This window comes from Elephantulus edwardii, unplaced genomic scaffold (genome assembly GCF_000299155.1).
Source record: "Elephantulus edwardii isolate Elephantulus edwardi_28Jun2011 unplaced genomic scaffold, EleEdw1.0 scaffold00004, whole genome shotgun sequence".
Classification (NCBI taxonomy): domain Eukaryota; kingdom Metazoa; phylum Chordata; class Mammalia; order Macroscelidea; family Macroscelididae; genus Elephantulus; species Elephantulus edwardii.
Genome location: NW_006399754.1, coordinates 4,967,724 through 4,995,660, shown reverse-complemented (window position 1 = coordinate 4,995,660; position 27,937 = coordinate 4,967,724). Strand labels below are relative to the sequence as shown.

At 43.6% G+C, this 27,937-nt stretch overlaps 1 protein-coding gene across 1 annotated transcript in view; it reads right to left on the bottom strand.

The window, feature by feature from the left end:
* The window catches only part of WDFY2 (WD repeat and FYVE domain containing 2), a 236,378-nt gene that overhangs the window by 19,772 nt on the left and 188,669 nt on the right, over positions 1-27,937 (bottom strand). Inside the window, exons 6-7 of the mRNA XM_006879517.1 lie at positions 23,667-23,779; positions 13,697-13,823 (exon numbers count right to left, since the gene is read on the bottom strand). Coding sequence (XP_006879579.1) covers positions 13,697-13,823; positions 23,667-23,779 — 240 coding nt within the window. The remainder of the gene's footprint in view (positions 1-13,696; positions 13,824-23,666; positions 23,780-27,937) is intronic.

The window sequence follows — 27,937 nt, the reverse complement described above, 5'->3', positions numbered from 1 at the left end:
TGCATCCTGTTGGCATGCTTGATCAATTACTGACTGCAGAATTTGTAAAAATCTTTACAATTTCTTCGTCATTAGGGCTTAGAAGATAAATTGGGATATTAGTCATATTAATCGGTCTTTTCCGTAGATGTGTGGATATTATCCAATCACTGACACCACTGTACTTCAGGGTAGCCTTTGAAATGTTCTTTTTTATTTTCTTAGGGGAAGACCCTCTATGAGATGGATTGATTCCGTGACTGCGGTAATCGGGATGGGTGTGTCAGAGGCAGTGCGATTGGCACAGGATAGAGCAGGGTTTAAGGCTGTTGTACATAGGGTCGCTATGAGTCGCAAACGACTCGATGGCACATAACAACAACAATTACACTTCAATGTGCTATTATTGGCATAAGACTGTCTGATTCAAAAGGTCAATACCAGTTGAATTCAAAGGGAACTCTGGTGGTCTGGTGGTAAGAAGCTGCACTCCAATCCTAAATGCATGTGGTTCGAAACCACCAGATGCTTCGCTGGAGAAGGAGGGGAAATCTCCTCCTGTGCCAGTCAGATCCGACTCAATGGTACACAAGAAAAGAAAAACAACAACAAAAAACAACCCCCAGTTGAATTCAAATCACTAATGCCCAAATTAGGGAGCTCTGGTGGCCTAGGGGTAAGGAGTTACACTGACAACCCAAAGGTACAGGGTTTGAATACACCAGCTGCTCCCTGGAACAAAGATGGGCAATTTCCTCCTGAAAGATTAACTGTCTTTGAAAACCGGTCAAGGGTCAGCTATGCGTCAATTCCAGCTCAATAGCACACAACAACAACAATACCTAAATTATCAATTTTTCTATTTTCCATTTCACTTATGGGGCATCTAGGTAGAGGAGTAAAATTTTGATCATAAAGAGTAATATTAATAATGTTAAATTTACATGTGTTCTCTTCTTACTTTAATATGCTTATATAGAGGCCTTGGGTGAGAGAAAACCCAAAACATATTATTTTGAATTTTTCTAATGTTTGGCTTAATTAAAGGGGTCTGCTGGTTTTCTCTCTGAATTTGCTAAGTATTACAGGTGACACACAGCTTCTGGAAAACAGTGTATGCTTCCGAGAAAATAAGAGTGGAAAGGGCAATCCTAAGTGTCAGCTTGTTCCAGAACATGAAAGGGAAAATCAAAGGACAAAATCCAGAGAGATTTTCTTTGCTTTAGTTTCCAATACCTGAGTCTTAGAAGATGCCTTAAGCCGTAGTAACATCCTGGCAACGCAGTTCTGATGGGCTTTCTCCCAGTTTGCTGACTGCTTAGTGCCTCTGAGTACTATGTGAAAGGCTACTTTTCACCTTTTGTGGGATCTGCTTTAAGGAGCTGAGTCTGAGCCCTAATGCAATTATTTTTGGTACTTACGTCACTAAAGTCTTTGATTATTGAAAACAAACAAAAGGAACAAAGGCTCCTCACTTATGAAAATGCAAAATCCTTTCAAATTGTGCCACTTTCCACATTTATCTTTCAATTTTCCATTGTGACTCTGACTGTGTGGAGAAGCAGGCAGTGTTTGCCGGGCACCTGCGCCCACACCTGAAGCCAGTACCTGTATTTCCTCTGACGGCTCTTAGGTTGGCACTTGTCCAGATTGAGCCTTAGAGTTTGAAAAAAGATGCTTTTTACCTTTTTTTCTCACATTTAAAATGACTTCTGAAATTTTCTAAAAGATTTCTGTAAAATGATAAAGATTTACCCCTTCACTTTATAAAAAGAGATGAACAACTGCATTTATTTACTGTATACCACAGCTACCTGGCACCACTATGGCAGACATATCACAAGTGGAGGGTGTTAACAGGCAGAAATGCATTTCTCTTACAGTGTGGGAGACCAGGAGTTCAAGTTCACGGTGCCAGATCCAGAAGAAGGTCTTTGTTCCCTGTTGTAGTGAAAGTTGCACGTTTTCTCAGCATCCATAGGCCCAGCATTGCGTGGAGGCCTCCACGTGTCTCAACTTCTCCAGATGTTGAGGTGTTTCCAAGCACAGGAATGTGTTTCCAAGGGGCAGACTGTTTTTGGGTCTCCTATGTCGGTGAGACTGCTGTCCTTCCCATTCTTGCTTCACTTATCTCTGTCTCTTAAAGGCTCCATGAGACAGGAAGTGACAGGCCACAGCCCCAGGTTAGGGGTAGGTAATCAATGTAATGCCTTACATTGGTTCAGAGCTATGAGGAGTTAAGGGTGTCACATCTCACTTGAATCCTCTTCTAGCTGTTTAGTTTATTAATATGGGGGATCATTGTACTGAGGGGGACACAATTCAACTCATGACACTGCATTGCTAGGTGAGGAGCTGTCAGATCAGGAGACAAGCTCAGCGTCCCTAAGTGAAGTCTGCGAACCTGCTTCTGCTGGGCCGCTTCCTACTCATGTCCTCCTATATCAGAACAGAACTGTCCGTAGGGCTGTCAACAGCTGATCTTTCCGAAATTCACAGAGTATCTGAAGGCCTGTCTTCTGAGGAGCCTGCAGATGGACTTGAACTGCCAACCTTCAGTTAGCAGTTAAACACACCGAAGTGTACCATCACCCAGGAACATGTAAGTCTCTATAAGTTGTTGTTATGGGCCACCAAGTTGAGTACTATTCCTAGTGACCTTATGACTCACAGATCTGGACCGTGTCCCGTCCTGTGCCGTCCTCATCATCTCTAACACACTTGAGCCCATTGCTGTAGTCACCGTGTTAATCCATCTCACTGAGGCTCTTTCTCTGTTTCACTGATCCTTCACTTGACCAAACATGATGTCTTTTCCTCAGGGTTATCATCCTAACAACATGCCCAAGACGAGGCCTCACCACCCTTGCTTCCAAGGAGCCCTCCGGCTGTCCACGGGATGCTCTGGACTCTGCTCCGCACCACAACTTAAAGGCACTGATTCTCCTTCATTGTCCAGCTCTCAGATGTACAGCTAATGACTGAAAAGACCATGATCTGAAGCCGGTACACTTTAGTCTTTAAACTGACACCATTGTTGCTCAGTACTTTGATAAACTACTTCAGAAATTGTAATCTTTATGCCAAACTGTGTCTGTCTACATTGTCTATATTAGACTTTCACCCTCAAGGGAAACTCCAATCCAAACTCTTAAATAAGTTATGCAGAGTAACCAATGGGAATTTTATTCTCGTCTATCCTCCACTCTGTTAAAAGGGCTCTGGTGGCCTAGTGGATAGGGTGTTGCACTGCCAACCCAAAGATGAGCAGTTCAAATCCACCAGCTGAGGTGAGGGAGAAAGATGAGCAATCTCCCATGTGATTTACAGCCTCTGAACACTCGCTGGAGGCGCAGTTAAGAATCTGACTCCCAGAAATAAGTCTGAGATTTAAGGAGCTCTGATGGTCTAGAGGGTAAGAAGCAGCACCGCCAAACCAAAGGCAGGTAGTTTGACTCCACCAGCAACTCCAAGGGAGAAAGATGGGCATCTCCTCTTATGTGATTTTATGGCCTGTGAAAACCTGGTGGAGGGACAGTTCCTACTTGATGGGAATGAGTTGTTTTTAGCCACCCATCCCACCCCATCCTTATATTACTAGTCACAATAAGAAGTTAACCATTAAGTCATCTAGTCTTTTATCATCTTACTGAGAACTCGCATGTTACTCTGATACAAGACTGCCTGAAGCTCCAGGCCACTGTGTGGTTTCAACAAAGGAAAGTCTCATAGTTTCATGGAAAAGGACATTCTCACAACTGACTCCTGGGCACAGGCTTCTGAGCAGAACAATTTTCAAACTGCCAGTGGTCTGAGTCAGGGTTTCTTTGGATTTCTGGATTCTCTTTAGTCTGGAAACAGATGGCTTCACAAAGCAGACTGTTAAACCAAGATCCAACAGAATGAGAATTAATTACACAGGACTGAACGGACCATAGAGAGAAATTGCATTGTGGCTATTTGTTTCAAATAGTGTTGATGTTGTTTTAATGTCCTGTTTTCTGGACAGATGACAAAGTCTTTTCTTTTAAAGCTATCTTTAACCCACAATTTAACAGACTATGCTTTTACAAGTGAAATGGAAACATTTAAAAAAGAATAGTCAATTCTCACTGACCCCCTAAAATTCAAGAACTATCACTGACTGCAATTACTCTTCATGCCGATATATTTGCTTAGGTTCGGTTAGAGTCTTTCCACAGAATACAATTAAACAAATCAAAAGAATAATCAAGCCCTTCCCTGGAGTGTCATATTTAAAACTGACGTTCACGGAATCAGACCTGACAAGCCACTTTAATGAATAGAGGTAGACTTTTGCATGGGATTAATGCCTTCAGAAATGAATTTTGATAAATGTCGATGGTCGTAGAGGGGCTTCAGGCCTTTTTTCCATAGAGTCACTGAGTCGTGTTCAACTCAAAGGCAACTGACATCAACAACACAATGTTTACACAATCTTCCCGGGAAAATGGCCTGGCTCTGGTTTGCAGAGGATTAGCCTTTACAAAGGGCAAAGCAAGCACCAGCTAGGAAGCTAGTGAATGGTGGAAATCTGGAGCAAGCTGACCAAGTTTATACACAGGGAGCTCTGGGGACGTGGTGGTTCAGTTGTGTTGCCAACCAAAAGGCAGGAAGCTTGAATCCACCAGGGCTTCTTGGGACAAAGATGGGCCATCTCCTCCCATGTGATTTACAGCCTCCAAACACCTACTAGAGGGTCACTTAAGGGTCAGTTCCGACTCAACAGCAGAGCGAGAGCAAGACTGTAGACTAGATATGCTGGTTTTCTAGCCTCGGAATAGGAAAACTCAGAGGCTTAAAAAAAAAACTTCAAGATTCTTTATCAAAATACATAAACAGAAGTTAATTTTATAGACTTGATGGTTGTTGAATACTGCATGGTTCTAAATTAGGGAGGAAAATCCCCAAATCAACAAAAACCCAACAAACAGAAACAAATACCAGGAAGGCCTATGGGCTTATATAACACTTTGCCCACACTTAAGTAAATATCCAGGCCACATTTAGAGAGATGGTTGTGTGATCAAGAATAAACTGTAAGATAATAATGATCACAGAATGTGGAAGACTTCAGCATGGTCAACAAAATATTGATGGGTGCTTAAAAAAAAGTATAAATATCTCTATTATTTGAGTAGAAAGAAAATTAATTCCCATTCAACCATTCATATACATAGTGTTTTATAACTTTAATTACAATATCCACATTGTAACTACATTTTTCCTTATTTCATCCTTCTATCCTATCTCTTCTTGCCTTCTGAGTTTCATCCCTGGGCAATTTCTATCCTTTTGATTTTGCATGGTTGACTGTTTTAAGGAGAGAATACACCACCTTATAGGCCCATCTATTGTTTAGCTGAAAGTTCAACCAGAGGAGGAAATTTTGTTCCAGGTTCAAAGAATTATCTAAGGACCACAGTTCCATGGGTTCTATTCGTCTCTATCAGAACAGTGAGTCTGCAAAATCACAGGCAATAAGAAAGATGCAAATCAAAACCACAGTGAGATACCATCTCACCCCCGTAGCAGTAGCAAAGTTTAACACGACAGCAAGTAATAAATGTTGGAGAGGATGTGGGGAGCTGGGAACTCTCACACACTGTAATTGGGATTGTAAAATTGTACAAGTACTCTGGGGAGGGGGCATCTCCTCAAAAAAGGTGAACATAGAAATTCCATTGACCCAGCTATTCCACAACTAGGAATATACTCCAAGGAAATTAGAACTGAGACAAAGATTTGTACACCAATATTCATTGCAGTGTTATTCACCATCGCAAGAGCATGGAAACAGCCCAAATGTCCAACTACGACTGAGTGAACTAAGTACTGAGTAACTGTGATACAATCACATTGGAATACTATGCAGCATTCAGGAGCAACAGTTTTGAAAAATACTACGTAACTTGGGAGAGACTGGAGAGAATTATGCTGGGTGAACTAATTCAGTCTCATAAGGACAAATATTGCATAAGACTATTATTATAAAAATAGAAGGATGACTAGTGAAACATGTATGGGGACCCAAGCAGGGAAGGGGTGTGAGCAGAGGGGTGAGGATGGATAGGTGTGGAACCACAGGGTTGCACAGTTAGGTGGATGAAGGGAGGAGGTGAAGGAAATGATAAGGATACTGCAGCGACCTGAAAAGAGTGGGTAATGATTGGTAAGGTCAATGGTGATTGATTTTATAAAACATAATGCAGGAGAATGACTGTGTGAAATATAATGTGAATGAAGAATAGTATGAAACACAATGTAGGTGACCCTTGTAAGCAAACCAAAATAAAATAAAATAATAATAAAGATAAAGATAAAGCATGTTCATTTTTTAAAAAAAAAGAATAGTCAGTCTGGCCATTTTTATATTTCTGAGTTTTGTGCTACCATTTTTCAACTCCTCTGCCCAGCCTGTGATCTCTTTTACAACCGTCAGCAGTGGGTGCTGGGCACCATCCAGACCTTCTGGTTTCAGAATCATGGGCACTGAGGTTCATTTCATGTAGTCCGTTAATCTTTTAGACTAATTCTTTCTTTACAGCTTTGCTTTCATCCCTATCCTCTACCCAGGGCAGGAAGAGACCCAGAGCTGCACATCGGATGGCTGCTTGCAAGCTGTTAAGGTACAGTCACTACTCACCTGAGTAGCAAGGAGGAGGGAGCTGTCTTTGCTGACTGCGACATGCCCACCACCCCTGACGTCCCCAGAGATGATCCAGAGGCCCCATGGCCAGCTGCTCACGCCCTCAGGGCGTGTCGTTCTGATCAGGAAGTTTACATAACTTCTCCCCTTCCGCGCTCTACTATACACATGGGTGGTGAGGAGCTGCCCTACCCCTGGATGCTCTGCTGGAGAAAGACGGGCACGCTCCTCCTGTGTGATTTACAGCTCTGAAACCCACGGGCAAGTCAGCTAGCTGGTTCAGATTTGACGCATGTAACAAGAACATATATATGTGTCTATTTACAGTATATACTCTGGGCGCTAGTGTGTCAGAGGTGATGAGGACGGCACAGGACAGGGCAGGCTCAGGTCGGCTGTTCACAGGGTCGATATGAGTCCTACCTGACGGCACTACCACCACTAGGAATGTACAAACATCATCTGCCAAACCACGTACGTTCACGGTTCTAGTCCCTCTCCCGTCTACACCTGTTCCCCTTGCCTGTCTGCCTCTGCCCATTTTAAAATCAGTGTTCACTGTCACTGACAGTGCAGGACTGTGGCCACACTAGAGCTTATCGCGGGTGGCTGTGCCTCTGGTGCCCCGCTCTGTGCCTTCCCTGCTTTACTGAGATTGTTTTGATATTCACCCCCTTACTGTATCTTGTATACTGCAACTTCATAATGGATATCTTTTCAAGAGTATTAGGTGCTGTCACTATATCCCTCAGGATTGATTACCTGACTTACTAGGGACAGTACAGTTCTGTGTCTTTAACTGGGCTGCTTCACAGAAAACGAGTATTATTGTAAATAGCTGTTGCCCGGTGAAGACACCACCAACCCCTCCACCCCCCTCTGCTTGGAGCCTCACCCACAGAACAGTGGGTTCTGCATATACTTAGAAGTTCATTTTAACACTCCCCATTGCCTATGTGTGTTTGCTCTATGGGACTGTCTTTGAATTGGTTATAATGTCTTATTGTTTCCTTTCCTAACTAATGAATAACATAAAATCTTCCATGTGTCCATGGGGGAAATAAAAGGCGACTATTTTCTCATTCTTTTAAAATATGGGGTGCCATCAGACTGACATTTGAGGAGAGGAAAATCTATCTAGTGTGGAGTCGTTACCCTGTGATTTGAGCTACATTTCATTGGTAAGGCATCTTGATTCACATCAATAGTCTTGTAAAACTGAAATAAGGTACAGAAGGAACGGCTCTGCCCTCATAGCTGGCAGCAACACCCAGCAGCAAATACATAATTTATAGGGCTCCCGCACTGTTCATATTCCAACAGAGAGGAGAGGGGCGCGGGGATGAGTGCTGAGAACCAGCTCTGTAATAAAGCTTATCCGGACCTTCTTGATTTAAGGACTTGAAATAGAACCACCGTGCAGTTAAACCCAGGTGCAGGGCCGCCCCAAGCTCACTGAGGAAGGGGTTCAAAGAGTGAAAAGACATCACCTCTGTGTTCACAGGACCTGTCTGGCCTCAGTGTACAATCGGTGACTCGTCTATGGAGGGGTGTGCCACACACGACAACTCCTTCTACAAGCACACATCTCGATCTTCACACTCCTAGGGATCTGCCATCTGCAAAACCTTCACATTGTGGTTTCGCTTCATTCTCCTGATCGGGTCTGTCGGCAACCTGTCTCGGTCAGGACTGGCTATTAACCTGCTGGGCCCAGTGCTCGGAAGCCTGGGTCTGAGGCGCAGGGAGCCTTGCTCCTTGTTATGAGAGCAAATTCTCGGCCAAACTAACATCCACCCCAACTCCAACTTAGGGCCCTCCCGTCCTTGGGGAGTTAAAACTACTGTTGTCAAATCATTGCTGACTCACAGCGAAACATCCACCAGGTTTCTGAGGTGGTAAATAGTTACAGGAGGAGGCAGCTGGTGGATTCAGAGTGTTAACCTTGTGGTCAGCACTGTAACAGGTTACTCACTATATCTCAGAGAGCCTTCCTCTAACAGCACGGGGACGTTAGCATTCAGATCCTTCAGTTCTTTCATGAAAGGCTCCAGATTACTTGGTGAAAAAGTCACCAGCTAGGCATCTGCCGCCAGAGTGCCTGTGTTCAGACCCTGCACTCAGAGCTGCCCCGTGAGTCTTTCACACTCTAAGACCCAACGAGGCTCATGAGCACCCGTATCGTATCAGGGCTCCTGTAGGTCTGACCCCCAGGGCCAACCCCAGGCCAGAGGGACAGAGCAGGGTCCTGCCTGAGAGTCTCTGGACTGCAGCACTGTGTGAGCCAGATCTGGGGGACCCTGTCTGGAAGTACCAGAGACGCTGCTGTTCACTGGCTTGGGATGCGTCACTCACCATCTGCCCCCTGCCCATTACTTGAACAAGCTGAGGTTTAGTGCAAACGGGGCACTCTGTTTTGAGTAACCTCTACAACGTCTAATGGTTAAATCAAAGCAGCATGATTTGTAAACTTTAACTCAGGGGCAAAGACTGTGGCCACCTTACCTAGCAGTGAGAAGCTGTACTGCAATCCTGAAGGCACGCAGTTCGAATCCACCAGTTGCTCTGTAGAAGGGTGAACAATCTCCTCCTGTGTGATTAACTACCTCTGAAAACCCACTAGAGGTCGGCTATAGGTTGCTTCTGACTTGATGGCACAAACAACAACATCATCATCATCTTCTAAGATCCAAAGCAAGAGTGACTCCACCTCCCACGAAGTCCTCCACCTTCCAGTTAAATGGCAAAAAAACCCCTTTTACCCACTTTCCTACTTTGAGTGGCATCCATAAGGGCAGGAATGTTTTCTTGCTCATCTGTATGTCCTTGGTGCCTAACAAAGCCCTGTGTATCAGTGGTGCTCAGAAAGGGTTTGCTGAATCCATCCTGTGAAGGGTCAGGTGTATGCGGCAATGTTTCTAACCAGACAGAAACTTCTCTCATACAGAAGAGGTTCGTTTTACAAGGACACATTTTTATTAACGAGAATAATTTAAACAAACCTGCTATAAATTAGGCCCTATTCCAGGGCTGATTATTTTACATGTGTCCTTTCATTTTCTTCTCGGATATCATCTTTAGAGATAAGATAGTGAACAGCAGAGAGGGAAAGGGTCCTGTCAAAGGCTGTCCGGTGGTTAACAGAGGGCTGGCTCAAATCCACCTGCCTGGACTCAGGCCTGCATGCTCCATAACCACCAGGCAATATCTTTTCTTTGATAAGTAAGCATCTACTTTCTACAAAACTCCCAATTTCTGCTAGAAAGAGGAAAGGAGTCTCTTTTTCTCTATCCTAACATGTCTCTAGCATGCCTGAGGGAAATACTCTGGAAGCTCTTAGATTCACAAAGCAAGCATGACGTCATGCATGTTGACCTTTATTCTCCCACCTCCAAACAGACTTGGGACGAGAGGACTCCACTTCCTGTCATAACTTTAAAAATAAATTAGTTTATAAAAGGAAGAAGAGTGCAAATTATCTCAATGTGTTTTTAATTACTCATCGACTGTTTCTTTACTAACCTACTCACATGTCAATTTGCCACACTGCTGAACCCCTAAAAGCTGGAAGCTATGGCAAACACCGGCAGGGTCACCAAAGGAAGACAGACTATAGTGACGCTTCCAGACTAAGACAAAGAAGAAAGGCCCGGCAATCTACTGCCCAAACCTAGTCAATTCAAGCCCTCTGGATCACAACGAAGCAATGTCCAATGCCAGACCAGAAGATGAGTCCCTCTGCTGGAAGGTAACTATCGACTCAAGCCTGCTGGTAGTCATGTAGGTGGTGTGGGATAGGACAGTGCTTCACTCTGCGCACAAGAATCACCCTGTGGTGGAGGTAGTCAGAATAAAATGAGACAGAAAGCAAGAGCTGGCATTCTGGAAAGAAGAAACAAACATGCTAGCCACCAGTGGCCAGAGCTGTGGCTGTGACCCAGCCCTGGTGGACAGGCCCACGAATAGGTATCTCACCTTATGCCTTAAACAGAGTTACCACTAACTTATGTTACCCAAAGGCCTTACGAGCCTAAGAAAACATGTCAAATTAAATTATCAGGAAGCAAAATTATGGTCAAGAAGTTGCTTATGTAATGACAGGTATTATGTCAGAATAAAGAGGATCTAAAAAGCCTAAGGCCTATCATTATATTTGACAAGACAGACAGGTGGTAAGAGGTGTCCAGGTCAATGCCCGTGGTGTCTGCCCAACTGGTGACTGAACAGCATCACAGGTCCTTGACACTGACCCCTTCCTTGGCCTTTCTCCACAGAGTGAGCACGCACTCACGCTCCATCTGCTCCAGGAATAACCCCCTCCTCCAGCTGCTTCAAATGCAGACACTTCTGCACGGAGGTGGGCTTGCTTCTCTCTTCCCCTTGGACTGGGACTTGGACAAAGTTTTGTCACCTCTCTGGCGTTCCTGTGTTCTCTTAGTGGGATCACTGCACATGAACTCAAGCTACTTATATAAATGTGCTATCTCTGCCGCTGAAGGCTGATATGGAGCCACAGGACGTGGGACAGCAGGCTGTGGAGCTGTCCCTCTGCACTAGGGCGGCATACTTTCCACCAAGGGAGGGCTGTCTCCCCGCTCAGATCCCACCTGCCTTCTCCAGGCCTCAGCTCACTACTCGAGGCTCCTGATCTGGCCTCTGACCAGCATTAGTCACCCTTGGAGGAGGAGGGAACTGGGGACTGCAGGAGGACCAGGGGCAGGCCTGTGTCCCAAGCAGAAAGAAACCCCTTAGCCAGTCAAGCACCACAAATGGAAAGCGCTGAGTGTGGTGAAGGCCAATCATGAGTTGTGTTTGTTTTTCGTGTCTTGTGCAGTCACTGAAATAAGTTACCGTTGGGGTCTCTGAGCTTTCTTTGTAGGCCACACCAAGTGACCTCTCTGGCGAAGCAGTGAGCACCAGTCACATAGCAGAACCACTGATCCTCGATCCTGCAGCCAATTTCAGAGTTTATTTGAAAGCGACCCCTTTCCTGCCTGCTGTTCCCGGTTTCTTCTTTTTACTCAGAATCCCATTCTACTACTTTCTTTGGCTCCAGTGGCTTCCCAAGCTCCAGACTTCACCCTCAGACCCAACCTAGAGAGCGATGTTACTGATGCAGAGAAAAATCACTTCTTCTGAGGCTGAGATACCAGAGCAGGCCCCTCGGGATCGGACCTGGTTACACAGGGCCCTGGTGGAGTTAATTCCATTATGACCACTTGACTTAGAGAAAGGTCCCGGGCCCAGGCCCCCGGACACTGATGGCTGTGGCCAAGCTCCTCTGTGGCTCCTTATCCCCCCAGTGCCCCTGCCTGCCCAAACAGGTTCAATGGGAGGGACTTTATCAGGATGAATTCCAAGTACAGTCATTCTGTTTCCTAAAATGGAAACCTCGCACTCATAAAAAAGAGAAAACTATTTGTTTATGATTTCTTTTCCCAGAACTGTGAGATTGTATCTATACTCGATAGGGGTTTCTTTGGTATGACACTGCAGAGTTCTGTCAAGGGCTCAAAGCTCACCATGGTTACAGTCAAGCAGCTTGTGGAAGGAGTCCGTGAAATCACGTAAGACTGCCTACCGTCCTTACTCCTATGTTAAACAAAACAAGGGCTAGTGAATACTGCTGATGTTCATTCAAATCCTGCATTTCACTGCTCTGAGACACTGCCTGGCAGACAGCAAAGAATGGAGCATTAGGGGACAGGGCGGAGGGCGGTCTCTTCTTTGTTTGCATGTCTCCACCCTGATGTGTCTTCCTTGCCATAACACAGGTAACAGTCGTCTACTAACATAATGATAAGGTCTGACAGTCACAAGCCAGGAGTGGCCTGAAACAACAGCTTTTTCTCTAGTGTGCGGAAAAAGGGCTTACCAGCTCCTCCTGCAAAACCATACTCGACAGCTAAATAGTAATTATTTGCATTTTGGCCCTCTAAAATGCCATTAGTTCATATGCAATAATTGAGAGTGTTTTCAAACAAGTGTTCCTGGGTAGACTTACAGGAAGGCTAATGTTGCTTAAGGGGATTCTAGTGACCTCGCAGGTCAGGAGCTGCACTGTCACCCCTAAGGCAAGTGGTTCAATTCCACCAGCTGCTCCATGGGAGAAACATAGGCAATCTTCTCCCACACGATTCAGAGCCTCTGAAAACCTGCTGGAGGGTCACCTATGAGTCGGCTGTGACTTGACAGCAATGAACAACAGCAACAACACTGCTGCTGCTTAAAAGCACTCAGTTCATGGCTGACACTGGTCTCCGGCTGTCTAGGGTCACTGTGGAAGTGTCATTTTGAGAACCGTGTACATTAAAAACAATGCAGATCAGCTCCAGACAAAGCAGGCCGAGACACTTCTCCTGGCAGCAGGGCTGGCTCTGCGTGGGGACGGCTAGCCCTCTGCTCTCAGGCAGAGTCCTCCTGGCCGAAAGGCCTGTGAGGCCGGTGAGCACCTCCGACCGGCCATCAGAGACAGGGCCAGGAAGGGCCCTCAGCTCCTCAGGGACGCCGAGAGCTGTTCTGGAGGAAGCTCAAGGCTTTCCTGCTCTCCCTCTCGGCCACTAAATCCATCTACAAGGAAGAAGAGCCAGATCCAATTGAGTGCTGCTCAACAAATATTTGTTGAATTACAAAATGTTCTGTGTGAGGAGACCGCCTCTCCTGCTTTCCTTAATCTGCCAGGAAGCTGACAGCCACAGTTCAACTCAGTTATGGAAATGCTGTGAGCCTTCAAGGATTATAGATTTATGCTCTTTCCCAACTTCCTCTCAGGTAGAAATTTTTCCTCTGTAATTTTTATCTTTCATTTCTTCCTTGCCATTACTTTAGGCAAGAGCTTATATAAAGACTCTCAAATCTTTTATGGAATAAGATGGGGTGTGACTTATGTGCCCTTATGCGCGAATTTGCACATTTCTGGGCTGACATAACTGAAATGATCTCCAGCCCGCCACACTCCTTTCCTTCCCCACTGAGTGGCACACGCCTCTGCTCCAGCTCCAGGCTCGGCCTCAGCCCAGTGCACCTTCAACTGTACCAGCAGCTTACTTGTGTCCTTGGAGCTCGATGGCCGTTCCTTTTCTGCCCCCAATGTCCCACATGATGACAGAGTGGTCTGAACTGCCGGAGAAGAGGACTCGTTGGACTGGGTCCCAACACAGAGCAGTCACCCCACCTATGAGGGTAGACACGGCCGGACATTAGTCATAAAGCAAGGATGCTATTCACAAAATATATGGGTCTGCCGAGGACTTAGGATCTAGTACAGTTCCCGGCATGCCATAAATTTTTGTTCAAAGAACAAATGAATGACTAATCCTGCAAGAAAAAAAGTTGGCAACATGAATGAAAAACCCCATTCTTTAAACATTCCGCCTAAATTTAATGTACCATAAAAGCAATTAATACAAAGACCAAAGGGAAATGAAAGACGTTAATTCTTTGACCTTCAAACAACAGGCATAATTCTAAGCAGCATGGAAAATATTGCACTGTTTAGAAATATTAACTATGTTTTCTTAATTGCCTGACTCTTACCCAAACAGGGATAGATGAGAAGTAAATGGGGTTTGAAAAGTCCAATTAGACTTTTTTATTCTGAAACATCACACTTATGGATTTAAAGTTTCTTTTTCTTTCTCTCTTTAGGCATTTAAATGTAAAGATTCTGGGTAGAAGGCATCCTTAAGTGTCAGTTTCCTCAGCTGTCTAACGGGATGATGTTAATGTCACTAAATACCCCTAGAGATCATATGAACCCAGCTGGATGAGGTCAACCGATCAAGGCCATGAATAAACGCACAACACTATGCTTGTGATTTGGTTACAAAGGATTATCAACGCTATTCTTCCGCGTCAGTCTCCTTACCACTGAAACTCCCCATGCACCATGGCAGCAGGAACTTCTCCTGAAGTCTACAAATATTTAGAAATCAGAAATACTCAATTTCCACATTACTGAAAAACTATTCTCTAAAGAACAGAAAATTGGCTCTTACTTACTGGAATTTGCTGTCTTCCTCACCCTGCACCCTTTGTCTAGATTTGTTCGAATGAAGTTCTGTACTGGAAAACATTAGGAAAACTTTCCTTTCTAAGATCACAAGGATAAAACAAATGCACTGTCCCAGACTATAGTTTCTTCTTGTGCCCTTAAAGAATTCTACCTGTTCACATTTCATGCACTTGTAAGAATAAACACTTCCTCCAGAGTGTACGGGCTCACCACCCCCAATACTCCCGCCACCTCCTCCCCAGTCTCCACGCCCCAACACCAGGGCAGCCGCCAAGCATGATGTCTGGTGCAGAGATAGCCAACACTGTCTGCTGAATGAATTCACCAGCAGTGCGGTCAAAACACACACAAAAAGTATTTCCCATCCACATAATCTTGTTATCTGGAACTCCTGGCCATGACTACTTATGCTCCAAAGCCAAACATTCTTTCCTTCTGTATAATTCATCTTCTTTCCCTGCTACTAACTTCTAAGAGATAGTGTTTGCTTGTTTTTAAACCACCCATCAGCATTTAAGAAAGCAATAGTTCAGAACATACATTTCCTGCTACAAAACGTGTGATTTCTTCTCACACAGTCCTCAAGGGCTGAGTTTAACACCTATGGCAGATGTAGCTAACTGCTCACCTGAATTCATAATGTCCTTCCAGATACAGGGCAGCTGACACCTGCGAAGACTTTGTTTCTGGTCAGGGGACTCTAGTGGCCTAATCTGCACGGAGTTGAGCTGCTAATCTAAAGTGCTTCAGTTCGAATTCACCAGCTGCTCCAAGGGAGAAGGTGGGCAATATATGCTCTTGCACAATTTACAGCCTCTGAGAACGTGATGGACGGGTCAGCTATGAGTTGGCTCCAATAGGAAAGTTGGGAGTTTCTTGTACAGAAGGGTGCTTGTGAGTGATTTTCAAGAAGCAACAGCACACTGAACAGATGCAGAAGGAAGGGAAGAGGTCTCACACCAGCAGTCAACACTTAAGTAGAAGGCTGACCCTTCTCTACTTCCTCCGAGGGGATCCAACGCCTGGGCGTGAGAAAACAGAGTCTGGCAGATGAATGGGCGCCTGGATCACGACGTGGAAGGAAACCAGGTGTGAATCAAGACGCACCTTTATTGGGCTGTGACTGAGCGAGTAAGACAAGTTTGTGGCATTAAGTCAATGAGAAGTTGAGAAATATTTACTTGAATGTTACGAGACTGGTCCAAGAGGAAGGTAAGTGCCACCAAAAGCTTCATAAATAGCAGACAAAGAAAAAGAAGTTGTTAGGGCTGCTAATACTGATGCCTAATATTTATAGAGACTGGAGAGAACTAAGAAGCTTCCCAAAGGTAAAATTCTAGGCAATTTGAGCAACAAATAAATAAGGATAGTAACGAATTCTCACCTAGGAAAAGAAATTCAAAGCCATTCTGTACCAACAATGAATAAATAAAGGATAGGGAAGAAGTGAGCTTTTATATATATATATATATATATATATATATATATATATATATATATATATATATATAGTAGAATTCGAGGCAATACATATGGTAGGGATTATGGTAACAGAAAATCACAATTTGGCAACCACCACCACCGTAACTGTTTCTTGAAAAAATCACTACGTTGTTCTATACTGTTGAACTGGAATCAATCCACAGCTGACCCTGGAAGGGTTTTCAGAGGATGCTGATCACACTGGAAAATGCCCTTCCTTCTCCCGTGGAGCAGCTGGTGGCCTCGAACTGAGTATCTTCGGGATTGCAGTGCAGCTTCTTGCCACTAGGGCTCCAGAACTCAGAATCATCATAGATGCTAAAGTAATTATGTGGAAGCGAGATATGGGACAATTACACGGTTTTGAAGCATTTCCCCATAAACCATTAAACTTATTGATGTCCAGTTGGAATCAGCTCATTGCTGACTTCAGTGGATTTCTGAGGTGTATGTCACATGGGAGATAAAATGACCCATCAGCTGCTGGAGGATTTGAACTGCCGGACAGGCTTGGCTTTTGGGTTAGCAGTGCACCTCCTGACAGACCCGAGCTCCCCGGACATCAGGTTGTTTCTGACTTGATGGCAATGAATTTGAGCTGATTGATGCCTTTCCTTATTTAATTACTGCTATTACAATTATCTTACAACAGAATGTGGAAACTACAGAACAATCTCACTGATTTCACATGCAAGCAAGATTTTACTGAAGATTATGCAAAAACAACTGGAACAGCACATCAACAGAGAACTACCAGAAGTCCAGGCTGGTTTCAGAAGGGGTCGTGGTACTAGAGATATTGTAGCTGATGTTAGATGGATCTTGGCTGAAAGCAGGGAATACCAGAGGAATGTCTATGTTTCACTGATTATGCAAAGGCATTTGACTGTGTAGATCATAACAAACTATGGCTGACTCTGAGAAGAATGGGAATCCCAGAATCCCAGAACACTTGATCGTTCTAATGCGAAACGTATACTTGGACCAGGAGGCAGTCGTCAGAACAGAGCAAGGGAACACTGCACGGTTCAAAATTGGGAAGGGCGTACGCCAGGGATGCATCCTATCTCCATACCTTTTCAACCTATATGCAGAACAGATTATCCGGGAGGCGGGGCTCTATGAGGAGAAATGTGGGGTCAAGATTGGTGGACGAATTATCAACAATCTGCGTTATACGGATGACACAACCCTGCCTGCTGAAACTGAGGAGGACCTGAAGCGCCTGCTGCAGAGTGTCAAGGACTGCAGCCTACAATATGGATTGAGGCTCAATGTCAAGAAGACAAAGATTCTCACCACTGGACCAATTGGCAGCATCAGGATGGATGGTGAAGAGATTGAGATTGTACACAGCTTTAGTTTGCTTGGCTCCACAGTCAACAGTCTTGGCACCAGCAGCCAGGAAATTAAAAGGCGCATTGCAATGGGAAAGTCTGCTGTTAGGGACCTCTCCAAAGTGCTGAAGAGCAATGGTATCTCTTTGGAGACTAAGGTGCGTCTGATACAGGCCATGGTCTTCGCAATCACCTGTTATGCATCAGAGAGTTGGGCAATGACCAAGGAGGATAGAAGGAGAATTGATGCCTTTGAGCTGTGGTGCTGGAGAAGAGTATTGAGAATACCATGGACTGCTAGGAAAACAAACAGATTTGTCCTGGAAAGGGTTAAACCGGGTGGCTCCCTGGAGGCAAGGATTCTGAGGCTCCGTCTAACATTCTTTGGACATGCTGTGAGGAGAGACTGGTCCTTGGAGAGGGACATCATGCTTGGGAGGGTGGAGGGACGGCGCAGGAGAGGAAGGCCCTCTATGAGGTGGATTGATTCAGTGACTGGGATAATTGGGATGGGAGTGTCAGAGACAGTGCGATTGGCACAGGACAGAGTGGAGTTTAGAGCTGTTGTACATAGGGTTGCTGTGAGTCGCAGGCGACTCGACGGCACATAACAACATTACAGTTATATCGTTCCTTTTAATAATTCTCCTGTCAGTTAAGGAACACGTCTGTACTTAACTTTCTATTAATTAGTATGCTTTGGCAGGTTTTCATGCAGACCTTCCCGTTTCCAACCTGTTTATGGCAATGAAAAATTTCTTATAAGAGAAAAAACCCTAAACCTATTTTATTTAAATTAATAGCCATTTCTGTCCAATGGTCAAAATCTGATTTGTCCCCTTTTTGTCCAAATCAGTTTTTAGAAGAAATGCACCTTAAATTTCTGTAGGACTGTGAAAGAACTATGATATCTGACATTTATGAGTTCTAGAAATTAATACAGAAGAAGGAACATAACAATAGAAAGCTAGTTTGCTAAAATCCTACGAACTGGTCATTGTTAGGGCCTCTGATTCCATCACTAACCCATATTTCTATGTGACCTTCCCGCCTCTGTCAAACAGAAGGACATGGCGTGGCGGGGTGAACAGCTGGCTGGCTCTGTATAAATATCAAAGACTCGTCTGCTTCCAGTTTGGGGCTGAAGTGACAGAACCCCAAGGTCTCTCTTTAAAGCATCTGTGTTTACTTTAATGTCTTCACTGGGGAGGGAGAGAAGGTTAGACTAACTCTTATAGAAAACCCCCAATCCTAGGAAGTATCTGGATGATGTGGAAGCGCTCATGCAAATTGTGGACCTCCTACACAGGAAGAACTGGAAAGTGTTCTGGAATTTCCATGTACTGTCTTAGAGGTCCTGGATCCAGCATGAAAGGAATGAGCTGTGCTATCGTCAGATTAGCAGCATCAGATACTAACCTCGAGGAAAAAGATGAGTTCAACATGTGACTGTTTGCCTTCACGTTAGCTAGTGACCTTCCTAGGCCACAGCTATCCTGTTTCGTTCCTTGGATACTTTATGATAAGAGCCATATGAAAATGCTTTCAACTCTTGGAGTGAGATAAGGCACGACAGTAATGGAGTATTTTATATCAGAACAAGGCTGCTAAACACGAACCCCTGGGCCACATCTGGGCATAAACATGGCGATGAGTCGTTCCTTCACCCTTTCTGACCTGAGGCCAACAATACAGAGCCCAGGTCTCCATACGTACCAGCCACTCCATGGGGCAGGCCCCCAAGACCCGATGCCTGTGTCACCTCAGAGTCTCTCATGTCCTGGCCAGGTCAGCTGAGGCACTTCCTGAACCCCCTGACTCCATCCACTCCTCATTCTCCCATTGCCCCGTCACATTTCAGTGTCATTTCCAATAACACCCCACTACCACAACAATCAGATTACATTTATTTCTTTGCTTGAAACGTTTAAAAAGTTTCTCGTTGCTGCCAGAATAAAGTTTGAGACTATCCTCAGTGGTCTCGGCTCTGGGCTTCTTTCCTGGCTGCCTCCCTGCGTCGTGCCCAATGATCCAGCCAAACAGACTACTAGCAGTTTCTCACGGGAGACATGTGGGTGTGCTCTGCCTGAATGTCTCTTCTCATTTCTTTTTCATGAACTCAACACTTACGGGTCCCTGAAGATCTCAGCTCAGCAACGTCTCCTGGGAGGTCCTCCCTGACCCACTCCCACCTCCTCTCAGCTTGGCACGTTCCACACCTGCCCCTGCCTCCACACACTCTAATCACTGTCTGTCTCTGAATGGTATGTGAGGAACAGGGAGGTCAATGACTGAGCCTTTTATTTCTAGAAAGGAAAACAATGTCTGAGATCAAGTAAAGAGACCCATAGTGAAGAGGGCCCCCAGCCAGGACCCTGGGGACAGCACCGGCTCACACAGAGGAGACTGGAGAACGGAGAGGAAGTGGCACTGAAGCCAGAGGGGGTGCTACCATCAAGCAGGACTGGCTATACAGCAAAATGCTGCTGGAAGCTCAACACTGATAAGGATTCAAGGACCAGCAGAGCGCACGGGAGAGCAGGCTGACTGCATGGGAAGGGCTGACAGTAGAGAATTTAAAGCAGCTGAGAAAACAATGCTTTTTCAAGGAACATTGCTGTTGAAGGAGTAAGAAGGCAACTGCTACAATAGGACAGGGGTTAGGGGGATGCATTGTTTGTCTGCTTTGTAGCAAAGGCCAGAAACTTGAGCGCAGGAATAAATTGGGTGGGGGAAACAGTGTGGAAATGCAGAGAGAAAGCCATGACATAGACCGGCTGCTGCCTGAGCCCTGGGGGAGGGTTAGAGTCTATTGGAGAGGGAATGTGGTTGGGCAAGAAATTTGTCTTTATTCTCTTTTTGTCTCGTATGATCTCTTATGGTTTGGGGTTTACCCCTTGGTCTCTGATCCATTTTTAGTTGGTTTTTGTGTCTAGTGTGAGATGTGGATCCTGTTACAATCTTCTGCAGGCAGATAGCCACTTTTGCTACCACTATTTATTACAGAGGCTGTAATTTCTCCATTTAACTGGTTTTATTATTTTGTCAAATATCATTTGACTACAGGTGAAGGAGCTGAACAGAAGATTTCAAAGGGCAGCTTGAGAAGACAAAGAAAATTATTATAATAAAAGGTGCAAAGAGCTGGAGTCAGAAAATAAAAAAACTCGTTCAGCATTTCTTAGCTGAAGGACCTAAAAAACAAATTCAAGCCTCGAGCTGCAAACACTTAAGGATGCTATGGGCAGAATACCGAATGATTCAGGAAGCATTAAAAGAAGATGGAAGGAGTATAGAGAGCTACTGTATCATAAAGTACTGTCTGACATAGTGTGAAAATTATCATACAATATCACTCGGTATGTCACACACAAACAAAATCCTGCTGAAATTTATCCAGAAATGACTGGAACAAGTACACTGACAGAGAACTACTAGAAATACAAGCTGGGTTTAGAAGAGGCTGTGGCACTAGAGACATTATCACCAATGTCAGATGGATTTAGGCTAAAAACAAAGAGTATCAGAAGAATGTCTATTTGTGTTTCATTGACTATGAAAAGGCATTTGACTGTGTGCATCACAACAAATTGTTTCTAACGTTGAGGAGAATGGAAATCCCAGAACACTTGTTTGTGCTCATGCAAAACCTATACTTGGACCAGAAAGCAGTCCTCTGAATAGAGCAAGGAAACAATGCATGGTTAAAAATCAGGAAAAGGAGTGTGTCAGGGATGTATCTTGTTTCTATACCTTTCAATGTATATGGGGAACAGATTACTTGGGAGGCTGGGCTTTATGAAGAGGAATGTGGCATCAAGATTGGAGGAAGATTCATCAACAACCTACAATATGCAGATGACACAACCTTGCTTCCTGAAAATGAGAAGGACCTTAAGTGCTTGCTCCAGAAGGTCAAGATCTGTAGTCTTTAATAAGAATTGAAGCTCAACATCAAGAAGACAAAGATTCTCACCACTGGGTCAACTGGCAGCATCATGATAGATGGAAAAGAGTTTGAGGTTGTTAACAATTTCAGCTTGCCTGGCTCCACAATCAATACTCTTGACACTAGCAGTCAAGAAATCAAAAGATGAGTTTGCATTGGGGAAGTATGCTGTCAGGGCCCTCTCCAAAGTGCTGATGTCAGTCTAGGGACTAAGGTGCACCTGATTCAGGCCATGGTTTTTGCAATTAATTACTTGCTATGAATCAAAGAGTTGGACAATGCCTAAGGATGACAGAAGAAGAAGAATCAATGCCTTTGAGTTATGGTGCTGGAGAAGAGTCTTGAACACACCATGAACTACCAAGAGAACAGGTCTGTATTGGAGAAAGTGAAGCCAAATTTCTCCTTAAAATTAAGGATTCTGAAGCTCCATCTCATGTATTTTGGGAATGTGGTTAGGAGGGAGCAGTCCTTGGAGAACATCATGCTAGGAAGAGTGGAGAAATAGTGCAAAAGATGAAAACCCTGGATGAGAGAGACTGACACAGTAACTGGGGACTAGGGGTCGGTGTCGGAGACAGTGAGATTGTCTCAGAATAGGGCAAGATTTAGAGCTACTGTGCACAGGGTCACTATGAGTTGCAGGCAACTCGATGGTACATAACAACAGCAACAGGTTGATGCGTTGACTTCTCTATTCTCGATTCTATTCCATTGATCTGTATGTCTGTCATTGTACCAATACCATGCTGTTTTGATTATTACAGTTGTATAGGATGTTTTGTGATCAGGAAGTGAGATGCCTCCAATGTAATTTTTGGTTTTTGTTTAATCTGGGTATCTCTCCTTTCCAAAAAACAGACTGCACTGAACTTGTTGACTGCTGTTGGTAGGACTATCACAGCATGAATCAACTTGAGAATATAGCCAAAAAGGCACACGTGGGAGAAGACTGATGAAAGTGACCTTCTTAAAATCAAATCCCCGAGTGCATCAGAGACTTTCTCCAGTAGAGTAAAAAGAAAGCCCAGAGATCTGGAAAAAACCATTTGTCAATGTCATTTCAGATAGGAATCTCATAAACAAAGTTTACAGAATACTACAGGGCCTCCACAAGACTGAATCCAATCATAAAATGGGCAGAAGACATGAAAAGGCTCTTCACAAAGAAGGACATTTGAAAGGCCAAGAAACACATCAAAATCACTAGCAATCAGAGAGATAGATGCAAATAAAAACAATGAGAGAGTACCTCACTCCAGCAAAGTTCAACAAAACAATAAATGCTGGAGAGTATGTGGACAGACTGAAACTCTTACACACTGCTGGGTGGATTATAAAATGGAACACCTACTATGAAGTGGTTTGGCATTTCCTCAAAAAGCTGGACAAAGAAATTCCGCACAACCTAGCAATTCCACTGCTAGGAATATATCCAAAGGAAATCAGTATTGAGACATAAATGGACACTTGTATACCCATGCTCATTCATAGCAGCATTGTTCACAATAGCAACAAACTGGAAGCAGCCCAAATACCCATCAACAAACAAATGGATTGAGAAATTGTGGTACATTTACACAATGGAATACTATGCAGCACTCAGGAGCAACAATTTTGTAAAATACTATATAACATGGGGGAGACTAGAGAGCACTTTGCTGGGTAAAACAGTTCAGTCACTTAAGGACAAATAATGCATAACACCACTACTGAGAAAACAAGAGGATAACCGAGAAACACATGGATAAATGTTCATAAGGGGAAGGAGAGAAAGACAGGGGGAAAAGGAGTAGGGGTAAAAAAATCACTGGGATAGCAGAAGTTAGTAGGTGGAATAAGAGTGAAGTAATAAGAATGATTCAATGGGGGCTAGAGAAGACAGGTTGATAACAGACAGTGCAATAGTAATTAATTATATAAAATATAATGTAAACCTTTTGGGGTTTTAAGCTGTTGTCACACAGACTTAAACAATGTCTTATTAACATATATCAATAGTGGCTGTCTCTGATATGACAAAGAATCAGATCACCAAACACACTGGTTCTTCTTTTGTTGAAAGGAGCAACATTTTTGACTCTTTAGAAATCAGTTACTTCAACCCTTGTTTCTTTTGACGCAGCAGAGACTGCACTTTGCCACTCCGGAAACACAACATTTGAATGTCAGAACATGCCACAGGCAGTATCTTACTGTAATATCAACACGCGAGTACCCTGCTTTCATTCCTACCTGTGTGGCCTCTGAAGGTTGTGACCAGGGTACAGTTTTCTTGCTCCAGTTTGAGGATTGTAACTTGGCCCGAGTGGTCACCAATAAACACGTGCCGGGTTTCAATATCAAATCTGTCATGTGAGCATTAAGGATTATTTCTCATAACTGAATGGAAGACTTTCGTTTTTAAAAAGGCATAAACACAGTAAGAAATGTGGAAATCCGTGTGAGAAAAACTTGAACATCCTCCTGAAAGACACAAAAGGAAAGACATACTACATATCACTGGATGGGAACAGTCAACATGATAAACAGATCACCTTCATTTTTAAATAATCACAATTAAAATAGCAAAATATTTTTTTCCTAGTGCTAGATATGTTCATCATAAAGTCCACTGGGAAAAAATGAGTAAGCAAGAGAGTCAGGAAAAGCTCTGAAAATAATATAATAATATAGCCATACCAGGAGTGACATCCACTTCCTAAATAACACAGCTCTGGAAACTATAAACTTTGATAAATGTCGACAGTTGTAGAGAGGCTTCAGGCCTTTTGTTCATAGGGTCGCTGAGTCGTGCTTGACTGGAAGGCATCAACAACAACAATAGGTAGTAAAACTCCTTATAAAGCCATTTAAGAGAATGTAAATATAAAGAGCTCTGGTGCCCCTAATGGTAAGGAGTTGTGCTGCAATACCGAAGGCACATAGTTCAAATCTACCACCTGCTTCACGGGAGAAAGATGAGCAGTCTCCTCCTATGTGACTACTACCTCTGAAAACCTGCTGGAGGCTCAGCCATGGGTCGGTTCTGACTCAGTGGTACACCACCCACCACTACCACAACAACAAGGACTATAATTTAAAATGTGGTGCTGGTACATGATGAGACAAATAGGCCAACGGAACAAAAAGGTCATCCAGAAATGGACCCAAAGTATACAGAAACTTAGTACATGTGTGATAAAGGTGACCCTTTAACTCAATAGAAAAGAGGAATTTTTCAAGATAACCAGTATGGGAACAATTTGAATAGCCATTATGAATTCAGGATTTCACCAGAATGGCTGCCTGTGAAGGGAGCAGGTTAGAAGTGAGACGTATTTCTTATTTTATAGCTTCCGTGTGGGAATTTTACCATTGTTTTGCATATTTAAAAAATCCAGAAGAAAACAATTCCTCCAAATTGCTAACAAAATGCACAAAGCTAATTACCTAATTGGTAGTATTATCACAGTGAGTAGGATTATTTTAAGCCATTTTAAGACATGACATTTGATTTTATAGCTTTTGCAGAACACAGTCTATGAACAAAGACTTCTAAAATGTCATGTAAGATCTGACTCAGTATAGTATCACTATGATTATTTTGAAACTATTTAAAAGACATTGGAACAGAAAGGAAATAAGGAAGTGGATATTATGGGGGTAAAAAAACCTTCAGTGTAAGATATCAAGTACAAACATGAAATAAAGATCCTACAGGTGCCAGAAAGTCAAGCTGGATTTAGAAGAGGCTGTGACACCAGGGATAGCACTCCTGCTATCAGAAGGATCTTGGCTGAAAGCAGAGAATACCCAGAAGGACGTCTATTTTTGTTTATTGACCATATAAAGAAATTTGACTGTGTGGATCATAACAAATTATGGCTAACATTGAGAAGAATGAGAATCTTAAAACACTTAATTGTGCTCTTGAGAAACCTCTACAAGAAGCTGCCATCTGAACAGAGCAAGGAAACACTGCATGGTTTAAAACAAGGAAAGGTGTGTTCCAGGGCTGTGTCCTTTTTCTGTATCTATTCAATCTGTATGCCAAGCAAATCATTTGAGAGGCTGGACTCTATGAAGAAGAATGTCACATCAGGATTAGAGGAAGACTCATCATCAACAACGTCCATTATGCAGGTAACACAACCTTGCTTGCTAAAAGCAAAAGGGACTTGAAACATTTGTTACAGAAGATTAAAGACTACAGTCTGCAATGTGGATTACATCTCAATAGTAAAAGAGGCAAAAATCCTTACAACTATGTCAACAGGCAACACCATGACCAATAATTGAAGTTGCCAATGATTTAATCCTCCTTGGATCCACAATCAGTATCTTTGGCACCAGGAGTCAAGAAATCAAAAGGCATTATGCATTGGATAAATCTGCTGTCAAGGACCTCACCAAGGTGTTAAGGAGCAATGAGGTCAGCTTAGAGACTAAGGCACATCTGATTCAAGCCATGGTATTTTCAATTATTTGTTATGCACATGAACGTTGGACAGTGAATAAGGATGGCAGAAGAAGATTCAATCCCTTCGAGTTGTGGTGTTGGGGAAGAATACCAAATATCCCAAGTAATGCCCAAAGAACAAACATGTCTTAGAGAAAGTATGGCCAGGGTGCTCACTGAAAGCAAGGATGGTGAAACTTTGTCTCATGTATTTTGGGCATGTTGTTAAGAAGGGCCAGTCCTTGGAAAAATAGATCATGCGTGGAAAGGTGAGCACGAGAAGGAAGACCTCAATGAGCAAGACTGACACAGTGACTGTAACAATGGGCTTGAGGACATCAGAGGTGATGAGGATGGTGAAGGACAGGACAGGGGTCAGATCTGTCACTGAGAGGGTTGATATGAGCCGCAGTCAACTGATGGCACCTAACAACAACAGTGTTAAATTTTAACTGGAAATGTTACATAAAGTGATTCTTTGATATCTTTCTGATCTCTCTCTCTCTTCCTCCCTCCTTCCCTCTTCTCTCTCTCCCTCTCCACACCCTTCTTCTCTCTCTTCCTAGCTGTCTCTGCGCCCTGCTCCTTGCTGGGTGGAATGTCTGAATTAGAATCTTGAAAGGAAAAGTGTAAGGTGAGTGTGTACGACAGGATGCAGAGAAGCCCTCAAAGGTAAAGCCTTTTACCACACTGAGGAGCTAGGTGGCATAGAGGTTATTATGCACGGCATTCCTTCCGAGAACGATGAGGCTGTCTGCTTCAGTAAAGATTACAGCCTGGGAAACCTGGGTGACAGTGTGCCCCATAGTCACTGCAAGTAGGGCTGGACTGAATGGCAATGAGCTTGATTCTTGGGCTGCAGCCCCCTCAAAACAAAACGCAAAACCCCAACAAAAATCAATTGGTTTCATAAGTAATCAAGGTACTAAATTTTTGATCTGAAAATGAAGAATTTAAGGGAAAGAATTAAGGACTTATCTTGCTTTTGCAGTATAAACTGTTATTTTAGGGTAACCAAATAGCCCAGGTTAATCAAAGTTCTACTTCATAGAATTTTAGTTGATAACCTATAAGGAACCGATTAGGAAATGACCACACTGTGACTTGAAGCAAAGAACTGGCGAGGCAAAGTTCATCAAAGGAGGAGCTATTAATGAATTGTTGGTGGGCTTTGTACACTGCAGACATCAGCTGTGGTCACCACCAGGACCACTGAGTCGCCCAACACTGTAGGACAACATGGCACCATGCACCTCCTCATGTGAAATTGAATGAAGCTCAGAGCACAACTTTCAAGAATTCTTACCTGAAAGGTGAGTCTAAACTAAACCACGATTTTTGAGGCAACTTCCAGTGAATAGGAAAGATTAGAGAAGAGATGAGAAAGGAACTAATTCAATGACTCCTTGAGGAACCAAATGGGTAAATTCTAAATGTGGGACCATGTGTGCCCAGTCAGTATCTCTAACAAGTCAGTAAACAGAAAGTGTGTGTGTCTCTCTGTGTGTGTGTGTGTGTGTGTGTGTGTTTTTGCTGTAGATGAAGAGATACTTAAAAGATGGAATAGTAGTATCAGCGAATCAGAGACCTGACACAAGATGGGATTTTGACAAAGTTATATTCTTGGAACCTGAGCTTAGAGCCTTTGCCCAAGTTTGTTGTCCAGTGCGGGTGGGGAAAGCCAATATTGGCAGGACTGAGAATTTTGGAACATAGGCATAAAGCTGCAGGCTCAAGACTGAGGTATTTGTGAGCATAGTTTGGAAGCTGTCTTAACTGTATTTTGCTACTGACCCGGACTGATAACCTTTTGACTCCCCTTTCCAAAAAAAGGAGAAGACACTTAAGAGATGCGACCAATATATGCAATGTGTAGACCTTATTTTGATCCAATTTCAAAACAAACCTAATGAAAAAAACAAAACACCAAAACCAACCCAAATAAACAAACACTAGTTTCCAAACAAACCAAGAGATTTTAAAATTAAATTACCAGTAGAGAAAATGGTGCAGTAATGAAGGAATGAAAACCCAAAATCCCTGTAAATGTTCATTAAAACTAATA